Below are 21,085 nucleotides of genomic sequence, written 5' to 3'. Positions count from 1 at the left end.
ATCTTCTGCTCTGCATCGCACTAGATGTACCGGAGAATGAAGATATCATCAAAGTGTTGAAATAGGCGCCGAACTTCTAGTTTCTTAGAATGAAGAAGATTGTTGTTTGTAAAAAAAGCTTCTCAAAGGTGTGTATCCAACTTTTTAAGTTTGTAATTGTGTAAAAGCTTCAAACTTCAAAGTGTGTATCCACCATTATACCCAAAAAGCAGAAACAAAGAGAGAAGGCTAGTACAAGAACATATCCATTGTTAAATTACAAGATAACAAATTATTCTGTCAAACAAAAAAATATACTAATCAGAGAGAGAGAGGGGATTCTCAGGTTCCAGAGAGAATGGAGGGGCTTTTACACACAACAACAACAATCTTCTAAATCCAACATGTCTATATATCTTATACTCATATAGTTACATATAGAAATCACGCCTTTATGGGTTTACATAAGTAATATTTATCTTAGAAGATTCTTCAAAGTAGACTTACACTCAGCTAGTTCCATAGTCCAATAACTCCCACCTGAACGGTTGAAATACATAGAGTACTTCCGGGCAACTCTTGAAGAGAAGTGCCACACAGACACAAACTGCAGCAATCGCCACCATTGACAACATAGCCGGTCTGTACGCTACAGACCTGCGAGTTGTCCCATACACCAGTTTATGGTCACAGAGCTTGCATGGAAGCTGGTTAATCTGTGTGATCTCCAAGGCGGATGTCACTGGACCTGATTTCGGTTCTTTCTGCTCTCTGTCTGAGAAAGAAACAGGGATGTTGACAACAACGTGATCTTCAGCTGTTGACTTTTTATTGATCTTGCGTTGAATTAAGTGGATGTATGAGAAGTGACCGCGTAAGCGTGCATAGTCTTCTGGTGTGAAGCCTGTGCTGTCTCGAGATGTCTTCCACGCTTCAATCCCCACCTGAATCAGATGCAAAAAGATAAGCGTTTTTCTCATTGAATCAAATTTCATGGCTGAAAAAAAGAGGGAAATTCAAAGTCACCATTGCAGGATCTTCTGTAAGGGCATCCAACACATCTTCTGAACCATCTTTACCGGCTGCAATGTGAAGAGGTGTTAAACCGGCTGGACCAGCAGCATCGGGTCTAAATAAGCTGTTTCTTTGCTGCTTTGGAACGTATCTCAAAAGCATTTCAACCAAAGGCTTAGAGTTTTTCCTCACGGCTCTGTGAAGAAGGCACAATTCAGATAGCGTGGCATTAGAGGAGGAAGAAAAATCACCAACAGCTCCATCAAAGAACATGTTTAATAGCTTTCTGATCACAGCGCACCACTCTCGATCCATTGAGAACTCAATTAGCCACTGGAACCGTATCAATGGGAAAACGTCTGGATTTGGGTCTGATTCCCCAAGTTTACTTCTGTGAAGAAGCCAACCGATTTCATGAATGAAATCCATAGCTTGCTTAGCAGAATCAGTTCCAGTGAACTCTAATGTGGTTTCAAGTATACGGATTTCAGAACAAACATCATTGTCTTCAACCACTAAGAAAGGAAAGAAGCTGCTACTGAGTCCTTGGTCTTCAATCTGGAATAATCATCAAGCAAGTTCTGAGTGTGATGAATAAACATGTGACTGTTTATTGATGATCAGAGTAGATATAGAAAGTGCTCACCTCCATGAATCCTCGACCACTAATTATTGGCAAATCACAAGAAAAGTTGACACACTCAACAATCTCATTATTCTGATCATCATTCTCCTCAGTCGTTGAGTCGTGTGTTGATTCCTGAATCAAGTATTTTCCTTCTACAGCACAAAGTAACCTATAAAAAAGATCGCACGACAATTAGATGTCAAGGAAGAAGAAAAAGAAGACAAGGAAGGCCAGAATTCTAAAGAAACCAAGACCTTGTGCCACGTCGACGGAGATTGATGCCTTTTACCGTAAACTGAGCTTTTCCCGCTGCAGCTACAGCAAGCGGTTTAACGCTAATGATGTGGCTATGATCATGACTTTTAAGAGGTAAGGAAGTGTCGACAACAACTTGACCTGCAACCCCAGATTGACAATACATACTCAGAACTCAGAAATCCAGAGAAGTATTCAGAAGGTGAAAGTATTCTCATAACTAACCGTTATATACAAATGCAAGTTGGTTTTGAACCCTAACATAAATCCATCCAGTTGTCCACAAGGGATCATCAGAGAGATCTAGAAGCTTCCTTAAGCTAAAACCTAGATCGTCTGAAAGCTGCCAAGCAAAAAAATAAAGAGAATACAGATACACGTTTAGGAGTCTGGAACTTTTTAAAAGACAAGATGAAATGTCGAAGAGGAGAAAAGGAAGTTATAAAATAAGCTTACTTCTTCCCAAGCAGTTTCAGCTTGACGAAGATAGATGGTCAATACAATACAGCCAGGCCTAATGTAGCTCTCCATGTCAGTTGGACTATGCGATAACCAGTCCAGAATCTGAATATCGAGAAATTAACATATCAATACAACTTCCTACATCACAAAGTAAGAACTTGAGTTCTCAAGCAGACCAGTACCTGTCCACGCAAGACAACAGGAAAATCATTTGGCTCTTTCCCAAATAGTTTGAACACAATCCGGCCTGTGCGCATCTGAGATGGAGTGAAAAAAAAAAAGAGAAGGTTACAGCAAACTATCAGCAGGCCAACAGATCCAGAAAGTATGGATGAGGTAAGAGATATATACCTGCGCATCTTCACCGGAACTTGACGGTGACTGGTCAGATGCTGAATCTGAATTCCTACTTGTCTGAGGTGGACTAGACTGATGTATCCACGAAGGATAATCAAGAGAACTGGTTGCTGGATTCGTAGGAGGAGGAGATCTTTCGATATCTGTATCATCTGAGTCTATATAGATATCATTCAAATCAAAATCATTCATTCTGACTTGTTTTTCTGATCTGTTCTCGGTAGCTGTCCCATTGGCATACAATTCTTGCCGAGGAACCTCAGGTACGTTTACCGAGAGTTGCTTTAAATCCTCTTGAGGAGCTTCCTCAATTGCAAGCAAACCAGAGTTTCCAAGATTTAAGGAACCTTGAGATCCTCCTTGCAGAAGAAGTTCAACTAAGTTTTTCCCTAATTGTTCACCAGCATGGCTTACAAGGCTCTTCAGAAGATGAGACATCAAATCTTGATCACCAGTATGGTCTGATCGAGTAGCTGCAAGGTATAGCAATTTAGCAGCTGATACAAACACTTTTAAGACTAATCTATGTAGATACCAGAGTAAACAGCATACTGTGCATATTGGAGAGTATCTTCAAGAGACTAATCAACAGATAATTGCTTGACTGATCATCACTAGGATTTCCGTTAGCACCAGGTTCGGGATTTGTTTTCCTCCTACGTTTATTGTGCCCAGCCAAACGTCTACGACAACTTCTCTTTCCTTCATCAAACTCCTGAAGAACATGGAATCTGAAAGATAGAAAAAGAGAGTTGATACATTATTTATATTATTAAATGAGGTTTTAGAGGCTTTGAAAGAAGCATACCTACTACATTGCTGACAAAACCGCTGCATGATACCTCCGACAATGGCACTAGTAGCCTTAGAATGCATCTCACAGACCTTATGACGTCTATGATAATCCTTAACTTTACTAAGATCAGCTTCACAGTTTCCCACCTGACAGACAGCGCGATTAGTCACAGCTCCTGCTCCTCCGAATTTAGTCTTCTTGGCAGCAGAATTCCCTTCTCTTTCACCATTAAGATCACAGCCATTGTCTCCTAGCTTCAAAGTAAGAGCACCACCATTGGTGTCTCCTTCAATGGCAACAGCTCTCCTCTTCTTCTCAACTTCTCTTGTACTTCGCACTAATGACTCACTATTATGGGCTTCATCAGAGCAGGAGGAGGAGCTATTAGAAGAGTTTCCTATAGGGAAAAACTGACGGCCCGTAGTTTCGCTGCCACCAGGATGCAATTGTGTAGCCACAAAGAGATCACCATCCCATTTCCAATCATTCAAATCCCACTCGACAGTCCTTTTACCAACAGACCTTAGATCCACAGCTCTAAACCCATAGAAATGTTGAGGCTCACCTTCAATTCTAGCTTCCATCACAAAGATAGATTCTACCCTCCAAAGATCAAATTCAGACTAAGATGAGAAATAGAAGAAAACCCAACTGATCTTTGAAGATCGAAAGGTAAAAGAAAAAAGACACAAACTTTGAAGGCTTCTTCCTAATCAAAATCGATTCTAGCCCAAAAACCCAAAAAGGAACAGAGTGACAGATCCATGAATTCCCAAATAACACGAAGACAGATGCCCAGAATCCAATACACCGACAAATCAAAGACCTTTCTCCATAAGACAAAAGACCCCTCAAAACCACTACATAGGCTGCCTATAATTGAATCCGTACAAGCTCTTCAAAGCCACAAAAGGAGGAAGATATAGACTGACCTGTTGGACACTAATGAAAACAAAGTACACAATACAGCTGGAGACACCTTGAAAGAGCCACTGGAGACGAAGAGGAGGAAGAAGAAGAAGAAGAAGAAGAGGATGATGTGAATCTACTACGTTTGTGGCGTGATGGAGAAGAAGAGTATGTATGGTAATGGGTTATGATAGTACAAAAAGGTTAGGGGAGAGAAAGAAAGAGTGAGAGAGAAAAAGAGAGAGAGAGAGAGAAAAAGAGAGAGAGAGAGAAACCGATTTAGTACATAAAGAAAAAAAAAAAAATGATTTTTAAAAGGTTTTAAGGAAAAACAAAAAATAGTGGTGGGGACCGTTTCTACACTGATTAATAAAAATAAAAATGAAAAATAATAAATTTGAGACTTTTGTCGAATTATCCCATGTGAAGCAGTGTACTTACTAACTTACCCTACAACTCCCCTCCCCCCCTCACTTATGGTAGTCAATAATCCCCTGTTTCGCGGAACACGGAACTTTGATCGTCTGTGTTGTGATGCACGATAAGGTTCCCTTCCTCTTTTCTAGTTGCGAGTATACTGAAGAAGAACCGCAGTAATCGGTAATCGCTAGTTGACAAAGAAAGTGTCGGTGTTCTGTTTTGTAAACGCGCCTTTGACTTTTTGACCATCAAAACACCCAAAAAAAACATAAACAAAAAAAGTTTTCTTCTTCCGAAGATTGGGTCAACCTTTCGGTCTCACATGTGGTCTCTCTCTCATTCATCGTAATGGTCTGGGCTTTCTTGGCCCACTCTCATTCTTTGACCCACTTATTATTAACCCACTTTCAACCATTTTTAAAAGATAAAAAAGAATTGGCTAATCAATATGGGGTTCACACAAGTATCGCTCAAAACTAAAAATACTACTACTAGTCTACTAGTATTAGATTTTGTTTCTTGTGTTATAAAATTTCCTTGTTTTTATCCTTTGTTTATCGTTATGATCGTCTCTAACTCTAACTAAGGTGGGATATTAAAGAAAAAAAACATATATGTATCGAATTTGGTTTAGTGTGAGACTAAAAAAAAAAAAGAAAAAAAAAAGAGAGACCGACCAGTCACATGATAAAATATAAGAAAGAATCCAATGCGCCACGTCTTCCATGTTCCTCGTCTTTGATAGCTTTAGAATCTCAATGTATCTAATTCCCCATCAAGTTTTCATAATCGTCTTTAATTAAAAGTATACTCTATTATATATTATTATTCCACGTTTTCTTTTAGTAACCATGATATGATGTCGTTATTGGTTGTATGTTCAAAGTGAAATATACATTCCGTTTTCTGTAACTCAAACCGTATTTGTTCCACCCAAAAGAAAAAAACTCAAACCGTATTTGTTTAAGAAAAAGAAAAACATTTATTGAGATTAGGAACCGAATAAATAGTCAATAATTGTATCAAAAAGGTGTTATACCAACCCCAGCGGCGAATTTCGACACATATATTATATAAAAAAAAATAATTCACATAATCTAAAAGAGAAGATTAGAAAGAAAAAAAAAATCGAAGAAAAAATATATATAGAAATTAACGGCTAATAGTATCATGATGATGATATGGTGTTGGAGCACGATATGTATATATAAAAATTGATGAGTCTTAAGATAAACTGAATACAGTAATGGGTTTTGTGACCAAAAAAAAAAGACACCATGATTCCCTCTTGAACATGCCCATATTTTGTTCACATGCACCATATACGACGACCCACAACCTCACCAAACCCTCCTTTACCAATTTTTGTTTTTTGTTTTTTGTCTTATCGTTCGGAAACAACAAGATTTCATAAGATAACGCGCAAACATAAAAATAAAATGATTTCCAACATCTATTTTATCACGATTTCTTTAGCTATTATTAATACAGTAGTCTTGGTTCTTACACTTTTTTAATATATAATAAACATATCACTAATGCATCGTAGAAAGGTATTTAACATAGAAAGCCTTGTATTTGAGTTGACTGACTATCTATTGATACGTACATAACCAAGTCATAGTAACCAACAATGAAAAAATAGATAGAAAAAAAGTCAATAAAAAACTATATGATTGCAAATATTATTGTATATCATACTACCCTTACCATAATTTATATACTCTAATATTTCATATATTGAAAAATGTTTTTAACAAATCATAATGCATATTTTAGTAGCTTTCACTCTTTCAGTCACACAAAAAGAAAATAATAATAACCTCTGATAAAATAAATAATTCCAACTACTAGCGGGAAATATATAAAAATAAACGGGTCGTTAAAAGGCGGCCGACGGCGGTATTCACGCCGTTTGCTTATCAGACGCTAATTCCGGAATTTTTTTTATTTTCCAAATTCATTCGATTGTTCTTTTTTAAAAAAGAAGAATAATCTAATCAGTAGGCAAAAAAAAAAAAAGATATGACATGGCAATCTGGTCGTTGGGTTTTGGTTCTTGTCATTGAAATCCAACGGTGATTATATGTTGACATGCTGTCAAGTGACAGAGTTGAAACGGCAGTCAAAGTTGGGAGAGCTAATCCTCTACTTTACTCCTCCACCTATCTTCATTATTTTCATTCTCTTCTCCTATAATTGCGTAAGAAGAGCTCTAAAGATTTGTCATTTATCACTGTTAATCATCATACGCATCTTCTCTTCTCCACAACCCTTATTGATTCGTCTCTGTTGTGTCTGCTTCCAATTCCATTATATAAAGGTATAACCTTTTCTTATTGTTTTGATTTCGATTCTTCTGTTCTCGATTTCACCATTTTGAACTGCCAGTTTTTGGTCTCATCTGAGTTTTCCCTTTACATTTGCTAGATTTGGGGTTTTTGCTCATTTGGTAAATGTAGTTCGTAGCAGCCATTTCTGTGATTTACTTCTTGTTGATTGTTCCTGGAGACGCTAGCTAGGCTTTGAGCTGTTTACTTGTGTGGTTCACAGTACTTGATTCTCTTTTGAATACGAGTGAATTCCAAATTTTGATTTTTTTAAATTCCCAGTGCGGCAGATTTAAAGATATGAGCTGCTTCGGCTGTTGCGAGGAAGATGATATGCATAAAGCTGCTGATTATGGTGGCCAGAACACTGCCAAACACTTTGGAGGTTTTTCACTTCTTTCTTTTTACTTCCTTTCATATCAAAATTGGATTAAAAATCAGAACTTGCATACTTCAATATCAAGTTCCTTGTTTTGGATGAACATGTGGGATTAGTCTGTCTCCTCATTAAAGTTTTTGGTTTTGTTGTGCAGGAAACGATGGAAGGCACCAAGCCTCTGAAACTGCTCAAAAGGGCGCTCCAGTTGTCAAGGTGCAGCCTATTGAAGTACCTACTATCCCTGTTAGTGAACTCAAGGAAGCAACTGATGATTTTGGATCCAGTTCTCTCATCGGTGAAGGCTCCTATGGAAGAGTTTATTATGGAGTATTAAACAACGATCAGCCTACTGCCATTAAAAAGTTGGATTCTAACAAGCAGCCTGACAATGAGTTCCTTGCCCAGGTCTGGATATAGTATTAGTAGCTAGCTATTCTTGTTTTCTGAACTATGTCACATTGTCTGAATTTCTGTATTTAAACTTGGGAAATTTGACTGCTTGCAGGTGTCCATGGTTTCTAGGCTGAAACATGATAACTTTGTTCAACTTCTTGGCTACTGTGTTGACGGAAATTCACGGATACTTGCTTATGAGTTTGCCAAAAATGGATCTCTTCATGATATTCTTCATGGTACAGTTTTGATTATAACTAGTCCAGACACACATTTCTAGACCTATTCGTTGGGATTACTTAACTTTAACATCTTACGATTCCTCAGGGAGAAAAGGTGTGAAGGGAGCACAGCCAGGTCCTGTATTGTCGTGGTATCAACGAGTGAAAATTGCAGTTGGAGCTGCAAGAGGGCTTGAGTACTTGCATGAAAAAGCAAATCCTCACATCATTCACCGCGACATTAAATCCAGCAATGTCCTACTCTTTGAAGACGATGTTGCCAAAATCGCTGACTTTGATCTCTCTAATCAAGCTCCTGATATGGCAGCTCGCCTCCATTCGACCCGTGTTCTTGGAACTTTCGGTTATCATGCCCCTGAGTAAGTTTGGTGGAGTTTCTTGTGAAAAGTGAAAACATGTATTTCGTAAGCTATCAAGTTCTCAACATATGCTCTTCTTTACAGGTATGCGATGACCGGACAATTAAATGCCAAGAGTGATGTCTACAGCTTTGGGGTTGTCTTACTAGAACTTCTTACAGGCCGAAAGCCTGTTGATCATAGGTTACCCAGAGGCCAACAGAGTTTAGTCACATGGGTACTACTTTTAACTTTCTCTACTCAAATCTTATTTCTTCGTATAGCACGACCATCAGTCATATAAACTGTCACTTATATGCATCAGGCTACACCTAAACTGAGCGAAGACAAGGTTAAACAATGCGTTGATGCAAGACTAGGTGGCGATTACCCTCCAAAAGCCGTTGCTAAGGTACAAATAAAAAACCAAACTTTTCATGATCTCAAACATTTTAGAATGCATTGTTCCTAACATCAAGTGTGATGGTGATGATGAAACGCAGTTAGCCGCGGTTGCTGCGTTGTGTGTGCAATATGAAGCGGATTTTAGGCCAAATATGAGTATTGTCGTCAAAGCTCTTCAGCCTTTGTTGAATGCTCGAGCAGTAGCTCCAGGAGAAGGAGTACATTAGTTAGCTAGCCACCACTTTCTCCGCCGTCTCAACTTTTCTCATCTTACTGAAAAAACTTGGTTTACATATACACCAACCAAAACTTAGTGTGCATAGAAATCTTTGTAATGTTTATTATTTTGCTCCAAAAAAAAACATCCGTTACCTTTATTTGGATTCTTGTTGACTTGCCTAATTAACAAGAATCACATAAGTTATATATTCTTTCATTTAATGTTGTCGGTTATAAATTATATACATGTATATCAAAGTTGTCTTTTTTACCATTGTTTGTTTTATCTCTCCTATATAATTTTTTTAAAAAGACACTGTCTTGGTTATAGCTAGAGCCTAATAAATTTTTAAGATAACATATCATAATGTTACCTAATTTCATAACAAAAATAGTGTCCCGGTACCAAAAAAAAAAACTCGTTGAAAAAAGGATCATGATGGCATGTCCACAGATAAATAAGGAACGCCACCATTTACTCACTATCATCCATTCGTATTTGAAAATAGTCAAAACCAAAAACAAACAAAAAAAAAAATTCCAAATTTAGAAAAACTATAATAAATCTTTATATATAGGTAACCTTTGATCTTCCTTTTTCTACCTATTCCTTTCCAATCCAAGTCCAAAAAACAGAAAAAAAACACAAAAATAAAAAAAATGAACACTCCAATAAAACTTGCCTTTCTCGTTCTCTGCATCGCCCTCACGGCAAGCGCATTGGTAGTCCCAGGAAAACGCAATGCCATTACACCAGAACACCAAAAAGCCGTCGATGGAATCTGCAGCGTTGTGCAAGACAAACGTCTATGTAGCATTACCCTGAGAGGCGTCCCAAGCAATGATCCAGCCGTTTTGGTGCGTCACATAGCCACGGCCGCTGAAACGTCCGTTAAAAGGGGTTTGAAGTTCCTCTCCGGAATCAAACCTAAATACAAAGGAAACGCCTTCGCCACAACTTGCATCACCAGCTGTGAGAAACAGCTACACAACGCCTTGGACGACTTTGCAGATTTCTGGAAAGCCGCAGGAAAAAACCTAACGAGCATGGCTGAGAACTACTTCACATGTAAGAAGAAGATGACTTCTATCTTCACTTACCATTCCACTTGCCTCGATGATATCTACGACAAGACGTTACACAAAGTGGTCGAAGGAGGGATTGGGCTTGGGAAAAGAATGAGTGGTGAGTCAGTGGATGTGTTCGCTGGGATGGGCAAAGTCTTTAACACTTTCAACATTAAGACAAAACTTAACCAGAAAGATACCGATGCGTTGCTCCCACCACCTTTGTCCTTTTATTACTATTGATTCTATTTATCAATATATATATTTATTATATATCTAAAAAGAAAAGTGTACGTATTCGGTCGATGGTGATGAATAATTTGCATCGATTGGGGTTTTCAGATATTTTATTTAGGAATCTTTGTAACCAAAGGTTCCTTTTGATGTATGTTTGTAATTAATATGTTATGGATTATAATCATGTATGGACCTCGTGATTGGAAAGGATATGGAAAAAATGTGGTTATATATCCAATAATAAAATCTTAATTTAATAGTAAAGTATTTGGTGAATTGTATTTTGATGTATGTGTATATTACTTTACTTTTATTTATAGTTGCGTCAATTTCCTTTTTTTCATTGATGTTCCACATTCTTACGTGAATTTTGAAATGCCTACATACATCTTTAAAAAAACGAAGAAGCAAAAACCAGCGCATGCAAGTCTGATTCATAGCCATTGCTAATTAGTTCCATATGCATATGGTTTAGCAAATAGCAACGAACCCATACCAAACATCTTACGTACTCAGCCGAAGATGAATAGCATTTCCTCCTAATTATATATACAATTTTTTAGTATGCAAAATATGTAGATCTCTTAGATACAAAATAATCGTGCTACTCACTCGAATTAATTGTAGCTTCTTTAAAACCAAAGATTTGCTACTCCACCGAAGATATATACCATTTCGTTGCAAACAAAAATAGTAGCAACAGCTTATGTTTCGAGAGAGAGCGGCGTATATTGTAATTAATCAAATGGAAGTGAAAAGAGAATACTCTGCTTAACTGATACGTAAACGTAATCAAGCTGTGAGATAACTAATTGTTTACAAGGATCTTATGTAATTCGATTTTGATTCTAGAAAAAATCACATAAATTTGGTTTGGTTGGTCCGACTTGAGTCAGGTCGATTTGCGGATTTAAGACTGATCATCATAGTCCACAACTTGCAATAGTCGCCCGTTGCTCTATATTGACATTTATCCATTCATGTTATGAACCGATGCGCATAAAATATTTTAAATTATATATATTCTCTCTTAGCTATATTTTAAAAGGAAACAAAAAAAACAGTAAAAGAAAAAGGAAAATAAACCGATTGCAGCACTTGTTAATTACATCCATCTCCCTTTAATTTATTTTTAGTCAATTAATACACCACACCTTCTAAACAGGGGACGTACGCCAAATTTATACTGCGGTGACCAACTTTAATCCTCTCGATTAAGCAATTACAACAAAAATTTGTTGAAGGTTAATTAAAGGTTTTCTGATCAAATATTCTTGGCCATTCGTCGACCGTACAACTCTCCTTCACCATGCAAAATCCATGCACGTCCCTAATTTTAGAAACCAAAAAGCTTCTATATAAACTTCCAGTATCCATCACATTATCTACTGGCCCAAGTCATTTCAACAACTTGGCTTTTATCTAATAAAGCCCCTCCCTCTCCCATTTACCTTTAAATAAAATCGGAGGGAGAAAAACACAAAAACAACAAAAATATAGAAAAAACAAAAAAAAAATGATAGGAAAAGTTGTTGTCTCAGTGGCCTCCATCCTTTTATTAGTTGGAGTGGCCATAGGAGTCGTTGCCTTCATAAACAAAAATGGTGATAGTAATCTGTCTCCACAAATGAAAGCTGTTCAAGGAATTTGTCAGGCAACTGCCGACAAAGCCTCATGTGTCAAAACTCTCGAGCCGGTTAAGAGCGACGACCCAAACAAACTGATCAAGGCCTTCATGCTCGCTACAAAAGATGCAATAACCAAATCGTCTAACTTCACTGGTAAAACCGAAGGAAACATGGGCTCGAGCATCTCACCAAACAACAAAGCTGTTCTTGATTACTGCAAGAGAGTTTTCTTGTACGCTCTTGAAGATCTTTCCACCATTGTTGAGGAAATGGGTGAAGATCTTAACCAAATCGGGAGCAAAATTGACCAGCTTAAACAATGGTTAACCGGTGTTTACAACTACCAAACCGATTGTCTTGACGATATCGAAGAAGAAGATTTAAGAAAGACGATTGGAGAGGGCATTGCAAGCTCCAAGATTCTCACTAGCAATGCTATTGACATCTTTCACACTGTCGTTAGCGCCATGGCCAAGCTTAACATCAAGGTTGACGAATTCAAGAACATGACCGGAGGACTCTTTACTCCTTCAAACAAAGGAGATGCTCCCGTCAACAAAGGAACCCCTCCAGTTGCTGATGAATCTCCCGTGGCCGACCCTGATGGTCCTGCTCGTCGTCTTCTTGAAGATATGGACGAGACTGGAACCCCAACATGGGTTTCAGGTGGTGACAGGAAGCTCATGGCTAAGGCTGGACGCGGCGGTAACGATGGCGCTGCTAGGATCAGAGAAACCTTTGTGGTGGCTAAGGACGGAAGTGGACAGTTTAAGACGGTTCAACAAGCCGTTAATGCTTGCCCTGACAAGAACCCAGGCCGATGCATCATCCACATTAAGGCTGGTATCTACAAAGAGCAAGTAATCATCCCTAAAAAGAAGAACAACATCTTCATGTTCGGAGATGGTGCAAGAAAGACCGTCATTACTTACAACAGAAGTGTTAAACTCACCCCAGGAACCACCACATCCCTCAGTGGCACAGTTCGTAAGTCTCACAATACCCTAATTCACTAGTCCACTAATACAAACAATTAGGTTATATTGTATATATATATATATATATATAACTAATGACTCATGTTATATGTATACTATCTTGCAGAGGTTGAATCAGAAGGATTCATGGCAAAATGGATCGGTTTCAAGAACACCGCTGGTCCAATGGGACACCAAGCCGTGGCTATCAGAGTAAACGGAGACCGTGCTGTGATCTTCAACTGTAGGTTCGACGGTTACCAAGACACCTTGTACGTGAACAACGGTCGTCAGTTCTACAGAAACATTGTTGTCTCAGGAACAGTCGACTTCATCTTCGGTAAATCCGCAACCGTGATACAGAACTCACTTATTGTTGTCCGTAAAGGAAACAAGGGACAATTCAACACGGTCACAGCTGATGGAAACGAAAAGGGTTTAGCAATGAAAATCGGTATCGTCCTCCAAAACTGCCGCATTGTTCCGGACAAGAAACTAGCGGCCGAGAGATTAACCGTGCCGTCATACTTGGGAAGGCCGTGGAAGAAATTCTCGACCACCGTGATTATGAACACCGAGATGGGTGATTTGATTAGACCAGAAGGTTGGAAGATCTGGGATGGGGAAAGTTTCCACAAGTCATGTAGGTACGTTGAGTTCAACAACCGTGGACCAGGAGCTATCACTAACAGAAGAGTTAACTGGGCTAAGATCGCCAAGTCTGCAGCTGAGGTCAATGACTACACTGTTGCTAACTGGTTAGGCCCGATTAACTGGATTCAAGAGGCCAATGTTCCTGTCACACTTGGATTATAAAGCGTATAAATCAAATCAAGTAAAAGAATAACTAGTACGTGCTCATGTAAAAGGTGAAAGTACAACGTCGTTTTCTATATGCGCGGAGAGATGAAGTTGTGAAAGATTTGCTTTTTGTTTGTCTCACGTATGAAAGACGAGAAGAAACAAAATTTAACATTTGTGTTGTTTGGTTTTTATTTTTATTTCTATGTTTTCGGAAGATGAAAACTTGTCCGCTGTGTTGTATCTATGTTTAATAATATTTTTAAATATATATATATATATATATGGTTTTATCTAATTTTTGCTGCCGTCAATTCTCAAATTTATAGAATTTTTGGGACATGCAATTACAAACAATATGCATGGCACAATAATCGTCTCCTAGAACGAAAATTTCGACTTATGACTTGCTTTATCTGAAACTCACAACAACAAAAATTATATGAAGAAAGGTGCTTGACTTGATTTCCAACTAACTCTAATGTTTTGACTTGGTTAAATTTATCATATGAAGATTGGGTTTGGCATTTCTCTGCAAACAACATGACAAATCACTCATGAAATTGAATTGACAACTAAATGAGAGTCCTATTTTCACAATGTACATTATGAAGTGAAATAAGCTCTTTCGCACCAAAATTTAACTCTGCTGAAATCACACAGCAAAAATATGACTCATTATTTCCTAGAAGACATCACTTAGCTGTAGTCAATTCCTCTATTTTTTTTTTACCCCAAAGATATAAAAAAGGAAACTTTTCAAAAGAATTTGGTTTTTCTTTTTAACTCAATGCTATGTATCTACATATTTTCAGAGATACTAATCTTCTTTCCCAACGGCTAGTTGATTGTCCTATCTATTTTCCAAATAACGTTGATTAGGAGTTCCACAAAAACAACGTAAAAAGACATCTTTATAAAATAATGATGCTTCATATGAACAAGTACTACATCGTACATCTTGATTGATTCTCTTTAGATACTATTGTCGGAACAGGAGAAGGAGATTTCTCAAGTTGTAAACTGCGAATTGTATCCACAAACTAATATTCACATCATAAACCCTCGCAAAAATCTTATTTAACCGACCTACCTACAAAGGTCAAATATATTTTTTTTGAAACAATAAAGGTCAAATATTTGCATCTCATTGTGTTTTTCTCCTCTATTTATGCATGTAATCCTAAAATATTGATATAATTTTTTTAACAACTTTTCGTTCATTTTTGTTTGTTTTCAAGTTGATTTATTTAGTTTCCATATTTTAAATAGAGAAAACTTTAATAATAAATTTACCAACCGATAGGGAAAATTAATTGGATTGAAGATCTTGTTACTGAATAGAAACAATTGATAACTAAAAATTTACAAAAATATAATTTGTTTTCCCATTTTTATTTAGATCTATTATCTGAATTCCTAACAAAAAAAATTAATTAAAAGTTTATATAAGAAAACGGTTGTAAAAATTAAACAGATTTTAAATCATACCATTTGACTTAGTTTATACTAATGACTATTTAGGAAGTTAATCCCAAAATTGTAGACAATAGATTGAATGGATGAAGTTACGCTTATTAAGATTTGGAACTGCAAATTTATCAAAATCCTTTGTCATCCGTTATTTAAAGCCTTTTTGACCCAATATTTTCAGCCAATCGTCAACCTCACATCGATCCCTCACCATGCAAAATCCATGCACGTTCCTAATTTTAGAAACTAAAATGCTTCTATATAAACCTCGAGAATCCATCGCAGTATCTACTGGCCAAAGTCATTCAAGAACTTGGCTTTTATCTAATAAAGCCCATCCCTCTCCGATTAACCATTAAATAAAACCGGAGGGAGAAAAAAAAAAATCTAAAAAATGATCGGAAAAGTTGTTGTTTCGGTAGCCTCCATCCTCTTAATAGTCGGAGTAGTCATAGGAGTCGTTGCCTTCATGAACAAAAATGGTGATACTAATCTGTCTCCGCAGATGAAAGCGGTTCAAGGAATTTGCCAGTCGACTTCCGACAAAGCCTCATGTGTCAAAACTCTCGAGCCGGTCAAGAGTGAAGACCCAAACAAACTGATAAAGGCATTCCTGCTCGCTACAAAAGACGCAATAACCAAATCATCTAACTTCACGGGTAAAACCGAAGGAAACATGGGCTCGAGCATCTCACCAAACAACAAAGCCGTTCTTGATTACTGCAAGCGAGTTTTCATGTACGCGCTTGAGGATCTCGCCACCATTATTGAGGAAATGGGTGAAGATCTTAACCAGATCGGAAGCAAATTCGACCAGCTTAAACAATGGATAACAGGTGTTTACAATTACCAAACTGATTGTCTTGACGATATTGAAGAAAAAGATTTACGAAAGACGATTGAAGATGGCATTGTAGACTCCAAGATTCTCACTAGAAACGCTATTGACATCTTCCACACTGTCGTTAGCGCTATGGCCAAGCTTAACAACAAGGTTGACGAATTCAAGAACACAACAGGCGAAACTCCTGTAAACAAAGGAGCCCCTCCTGTTGTTGATGAATCTCCCGTTGCCGACCCAGATGGTCCTGCTCGTCGTCTTCTTGAAGACATGGACCAGACCAAAATCCCAACATGGGTTTCAGGTGCTGACAGGAAGCTCATGGCTAGGGCTGGACGTGGCCGTAGTGGCGGCGGTAGTGGTAGCATCAGAGCGACCTTTGTGGTGGCTAAGGACGGAAGCGGACAATTTAAGACGGTTCAAGCAGCCGTTAATGCTTGTCCTGAGAAAAACCCAGGGCGATGCATCATCCACATCAAGGCGGGTGTTTACAGAGAGCAAGTAATCATTCCTAAGAAGAAGAACAACATCTTCATGTTCGGAGATGGTGCAAGAAAGACCGTCATTACTTACAACAGAAGTGTTGGTCTCAGCCCTGGAACCACCACATCCCTTAGTGCCACAGTTCGTAAGTCTCGTTAAATTCTAACTAACTAGATAATTTTTCCTACATAATTCATGTTTTCTATATATTATCGCGTGCAGAGGTTGAATCGGAAGGATTCATGGCGAAATGGATAGGATTCAAGAACACCGCCGGTCCTTTGGGACACCAAGCCGCGGCTATCAGAGTTAACGGAGACCGTGCCGTGATCTTCAACTGTAGGTTCGACGGTTACCAAGACACCTTGTACGTGAACAACGGTCGTCAGTTCTATAGAAACTGTGTCGTTTCAGGAACAGTCGACTTCATCTTCGGCAAATCTGCAACTGTGATCCAAAACTCACTCATTGTTGTCCGTAAAGGAAGCAAGGGACAATACAACACGGTCACAGCTGATGGAAATGAAATTGGCTTCGCGGTGAAAATCGGTATCGTCCTCCAAAACTGTCGCATCGTTCCAGACAGAAAACTAACACCAGAGAGATTGACCGTGGCGTCATACTTGGGAAGGCCGTGGAAGAAATTCTCGACCACCGTGATTGTCAACACCGAGATGGGAGATTTGATTAGACCAGAAGGTTGGAGGATTTGGGATGGGGAAAGTTTCCACGAGTCATGTAAGTACATTGAGTACAACAACCGTGGACCAGGAGCTATCAATAACAGAAGAGCTAACTGGGCTAAGATCGCCAGATCTGCAGCTGAGGTCAATGACTTCGCTGTTCCCAACTGGTTAGGTCCGATTAACTGGATTCAAGAAGCCAATGTTCCTGTCACGCTTGGATTATAAAGCGTATGAATCACACTTTATATATATAAAAGAAAGTAGTACGTGCTCATGTGAAAGGTGAAAATACAATGTTATTTTCTATAGGGTTATAATATGCGTGGGGGAAATAAAGTTGTAAAATTTGCTTTTTATTTGTCTCACGTATGAAAAGATGAAAGGAATTCTCAAGAAAAGTTTATATTGTTTGAATTACGATTTTATTTTCATGTTTTAGAAATATGAAATTTGTTCTGATACATTACGTTTAACAATCTTGTTAAAAATTTACAATATTTTATTTTATCGTCAGTTCTGTAATTTATTTAAATGATTACTTAATGACCGACTATTTTAGAGATATTTCATGTTTTTTGTTTTGTTGAACAGGTGAAAGAAAGATATTTCATGTTTTTATCGTCAGCTATAGCTTAATGACTATTTAGAGAAGTTAATCACAAATTCTCAAGGTTAGATCAAATGACGAACTTACCCTTATTAGGATTTGGAATTGCGAAAATACCAAAAACCTCGACATAACCTGAGTTTTATTTTGTCTCGACGGCGACGAGAGAAACCGACCTCCGACAAAAGTTCTGGTACCTAATCAACCAAACAGATCGAAAAACAATTCTACAATTTCCGCTAATAAGAGAAATATGAGGTTGATTCGGGCACATTTGTTGAGTAATCTGATTAGATTTTGCGCGAGAGGTACGCAAGTAAACGATCGTAGCATACGATCGCTTCTCTCGTCCACGATGGTTCGTCTGTACACCACCGGTACGTTTGTTTCTATTCTCCAAAATCAATCAATCAATCAGCTTGTTAGTGTTTTCTGATTAACGATTGCACTGAACTCGAGTTTAGTGTTGACTGATTTTGGATCTATGATTGCAGAAATGGAACCTCAGTTGTCTCCAGATCTTATTAGGATAATGGATCAGAGGTTATCGGCCATAGAACACCGAAATGCTCTTCTTCAGAAGCTTATCAATCAGGTAATCCGGAGATTAAGCTCGTTGCTGTATTAACCTTTCCTTTTGCTTGTTGATTTTGACATGATCCATAAACTGTGTTTTCTCTTGTTCGAAGACAGCCTGAGTACTCACCAGAAGAGTTTTCAAGAGCTAATAAGGAGCTTCGTAAGCTGAGAGATTCAATGGAGCTGATCATTGATTTGAGGGCCAAACAAAAGGTTGTGAATTTTTGTATCTATCTCCTCCCAGAAATCATCATTTGATTGATTAGGTTTTTACTCTTTTTGGCAGGAGATTGATGGACTGAGATCCCTGGTCTCGGAATGCTCAGATGATAGGGATATGCTTGATATGGTTGTAAGTGAATTAGATGAAGCCATGGAAGAAGAAAAAAGACTTCAAACTTTATTGCTTAAGTCTTTGCTTCCTAAAGATGAGGCTGATGAGAGGGATTGCATTTTGGAGGTGAGAGCAGGTACACTTATGCTTCTTAACGCTTCCAACTTCATCTATAAACTTCAAAAGGCTCTCTGTAGTTTTTCCATTTTGATCAAGATCGGGATCTTTTGGTTAGGTACTGGAGGAGAAGAGGCTTCTTTGTTTGCCATGGACATATTCAGAATGTAAGTTCATCCATATACTGTTGGTAGAAGCGAGTATCCTTCTTCTTATCGTATTTTTAATTATATATATGGCTTTGGAATATTGATAGGTATGAAAGATATTCACAGAAGAAGGGTTGGAAGTTTGAAATTGTAGACATCACCGAGTCGGATATGAAAGGATATAAAGTTCGTTACTTTTATGTTCTTCTTCCTGTGATTATTAGCATTTCACTACAGCTCTGTTATAGTGCAGCTAAGATGTTGAATGTAATTGCTAGGAAGCCAGTGCTGCAATATGTGGAGCTAGTGTTTACGGAAAACTTAAGTTCGAGAGTGGTATTCACAGGGTTCAGGTATGTTTATATATGGATCACGTTCTTATTTTTCTCGACTCTTCATGCATATTCACATAACGTTCTCTAGTTACTCACACTTAAACTTCTTTCAACAGCGTATTCCTATCACAGAAAAATCTGGACGAATTCACACCAGCGCTGTATCTGTTGCCATCCTTCCCCAGGCTGATGAGGTAACAAAGTTCCTCCAATCTTAGCTTTGACATCATATTACAAACTTGCATTTTCTTTTATTACCTTTATTATCGATTAATATTACGAGTTACAAACTTATATAGTCTTACATCATCTGTCTTACTGGTGGCTACTTACAGGTAGATGTTCAGCTAAGGAATGAAGATTTGAGGATTGATACTTACAGGTCTGGTGGCTGTGGTGGTCAACACGCCAACACAACAAACAGCGCAGTCCGAATAATACATCTTCCAACCGGGATGATGGTCTCAATCCAAGATGAAAGATCACAACATATGGTAGTAAACATTCATCTTACGCACTACCCTTCACTAGTTCACTCCCTCAAATTGTAACATTGTATTGAAATTTTCATATTTTTGTAACAGAATAGAGCCAAAGCACTAAAAGTACTCTGTGCAAGACTCTATGAAATTGAAAGGTTGAGAATACAGAGCAGTCGATCAAAGCTACGGTCGGAACAGGTACATATGAAATAAACAATGTTTTTATTATGTTTTCAGTAAAAAAATTATTTCCTACCTGATGGATGCGTAATCTCAATAATAGATTGGCAGCGGAGATCGATCTGGACGAATCCGCACGTACAATTTTCCACAAGGGAGAGTGACGGATCACCGTGTGGGAATCACTCACCATGCCATTGAAGATATGATGCAGGGAGAAAATCTGGACATGTTCATTGATGCCCTTCTCTTACGTCAAGAAATGGACGCAATTGCTTCTTTCAGCTCAACTTCATGAATGACACAGACAGAGGTAGACCAGACCCACAAAACCCATAGCTTGTCACAACCGTTAGCAGTAGTAATAGAATCCATTGAAAGCTGGGAAATTTTAAAGGAGAGAAAGAAATAGAGAGAAAGAGGGAGAGCCAGGGAAGAGGCAGTGCATGGGTAGAGACAAAACACAGTGGTATAGTGTTTTAGTAAACTCAATCCATGCTCTGCTTGTTCCCTGTCTATCTCATTACCACTTTGTCTTCGTCTTTGTTGTACCCTTAGAAATTGGCCAGGTCATTGAGTGACTTTGTTTGTGTTTGTGTTTATTTCGTAGGGTTTAAATAGATTATGGAATCGTACGCCTTTTGTGATGTACTACACAAGAATTCACCAGAAATATCTGTACTCCCTTGTTTTGCAAAGTCTTGTACTGCGCGATCTGGCTAAAAAGGAGTACAACCCATTATTAATCAATTCCCTTGGTATTGGTAACTCTCTAACTTAGCCAGAGGGTTCTACTTTGTAAGGTAGAGAAATAATTAAGCTGCCACGTGGTAGGACCCAAAAGCACATCGCAAGTACACACACTATACATTTTTTTGAAAGTAAAATTAGTAACGTTGGTTGGTTTATGTTTAAATTAGTTCATTCGTCGACAAAAAAAAAAAGTTAGTTCATTCTGGTTGGTTTAATTTTAGGGTAAAAC

The 21,085-nt window shown here is 38.1% G+C and overlaps 6 protein-coding genes across 8 annotated transcripts; 5 read left to right on the top strand and 1 right to left on the bottom strand.

Annotated features, from left to right (window-relative positions):
* Positions 1-175: 175 nt before the first annotated feature.
* LOC17888276 (squamosa promoter-binding-like protein 1) lies at positions 176-4,661 on the bottom strand. Of its 2 annotated transcripts, XM_023783861.1 has the most exons (11): positions 4,424-4,661; positions 3,504-4,089; positions 3,248-3,426; positions 2,690-3,168; positions 2,521-2,595; positions 2,333-2,440; positions 2,102-2,219; positions 1,876-2,017; positions 1,640-1,790; positions 1,006-1,551; positions 176-923 (listed from the first exon to the last, which is right to left on the bottom strand). In XM_023783861.1, the coding sequence occupies exons 2-11, from the start codon at positions 4,073-4,075 to the stop codon at positions 489-491; spliced, it is 2,805 nt and encodes a 934-aa protein (XP_023639629.1). In that variant the 5' UTR covers positions 4,076-4,089; positions 4,424-4,661; the 3' UTR covers positions 176-488. The 2 variants fall into 2 exon arrangements, with proteins under 2 accessions (XP_023639629.1, XP_023639628.1); XM_023783860.1 differs by having other exon boundaries at positions 3,504-4,661.
* A 2,322-nt stretch (positions 4,662-6,983) lies between these two features.
* Positions 6,984-9,284, top strand: LOC17887763 (probable receptor-like protein kinase At2g47060). The gene is made up of 8 exons (XM_006294267.2): positions 6,984-7,143; positions 7,433-7,535; positions 7,684-7,934; positions 8,035-8,161; positions 8,250-8,523; positions 8,608-8,740; positions 8,828-8,914; positions 9,006-9,284. Exons 2-8 carry the CDS (start codon positions 7,451-7,453, stop codon positions 9,132-9,134), a joined length of 1,086 nt encoding a protein of 361 aa, XP_006294329.2. The 5' UTR covers positions 6,984-7,143; positions 7,433-7,450; the 3' UTR covers positions 9,135-9,284.
* A 211-nt stretch (positions 9,285-9,495) lies between these two features.
* LOC17888560 (probable pectinesterase/pectinesterase inhibitor) lies at positions 9,496-10,696 on the top strand. The gene has a single exon (XM_006295896.2). The coding sequence runs from the start codon at positions 9,787-9,789 to the stop codon at positions 10,435-10,437; it is 651 nt and encodes a 216-aa protein (XP_006295958.1). The 5' UTR covers positions 9,496-9,786; the 3' UTR covers positions 10,438-10,696.
* A 1,135-nt stretch (positions 10,697-11,831) lies between these two features.
* On the top strand, positions 11,832-14,084 carry LOC17889712 (pectinesterase 5). Its single transcript, XM_006295352.2, has 2 exons — positions 11,832-13,046; positions 13,164-14,084. Exons 1-2 carry the CDS (start codon positions 11,948-11,950, stop codon positions 13,850-13,852), a joined length of 1,788 nt encoding a protein of 595 aa, XP_006295414.1. The 5' UTR covers positions 11,832-11,947; the 3' UTR covers positions 13,853-14,084.
* A 1,529-nt stretch (positions 14,085-15,613) lies between these two features.
* On the top strand, positions 15,614-17,769 carry LOC17887694 (pectinesterase 4). The gene is made up of 2 exons (XM_006296332.2): positions 15,614-16,779; positions 16,857-17,769. The coding sequence occupies exons 1-2, from the start codon at positions 15,705-15,707 to the stop codon at positions 17,543-17,545; spliced, it is 1,764 nt and encodes a 587-aa protein (XP_006296394.1). The 5' UTR covers positions 15,614-15,704; the 3' UTR covers positions 17,546-17,769.
* A 328-nt stretch (positions 17,770-18,097) lies between these two features.
* LOC17889011 (peptide chain release factor 1) lies at positions 18,098-20,813 on the top strand. 2 transcript variants are annotated; one of them, XM_006294246.2, is made up of 11 exons: positions 18,098-18,304; positions 18,422-18,522; positions 18,621-18,719; positions 18,793-18,976; positions 19,076-19,124; positions 19,214-19,292; positions 19,385-19,459; positions 19,558-19,635; positions 19,777-19,935; positions 20,026-20,121; positions 20,207-20,813. In XM_006294246.2, the coding sequence occupies exons 1-11, from the start codon at positions 18,181-18,183 to the stop codon at positions 20,399-20,401; spliced, it is 1,239 nt and encodes a 412-aa protein (XP_006294308.1). In that variant the 5' UTR covers positions 18,098-18,180; the 3' UTR covers positions 20,402-20,813. The 2 variants fall into 2 exon arrangements, with proteins under 2 accessions (XP_006294308.1, XP_023640772.1); XM_023785004.1 differs by having other exon boundaries at positions 18,207-18,304; positions 18,617-18,719.
* Positions 20,814-21,085: the final 272 nt, after the last annotated feature.

This window comes from Capsella rubella, unplaced genomic scaffold (assembly GCF_000375325.1).
Source record: "Capsella rubella cultivar Monte Gargano unplaced genomic scaffold, Caprub1_0 scaffold_4, whole genome shotgun sequence".
Taxonomy (NCBI): Eukaryota; Viridiplantae; Streptophyta; class Magnoliopsida; order Brassicales; family Brassicaceae; genus Capsella; species Capsella rubella.
This window is presented reverse-complemented; position numbering and strand designations above follow the sequence as displayed.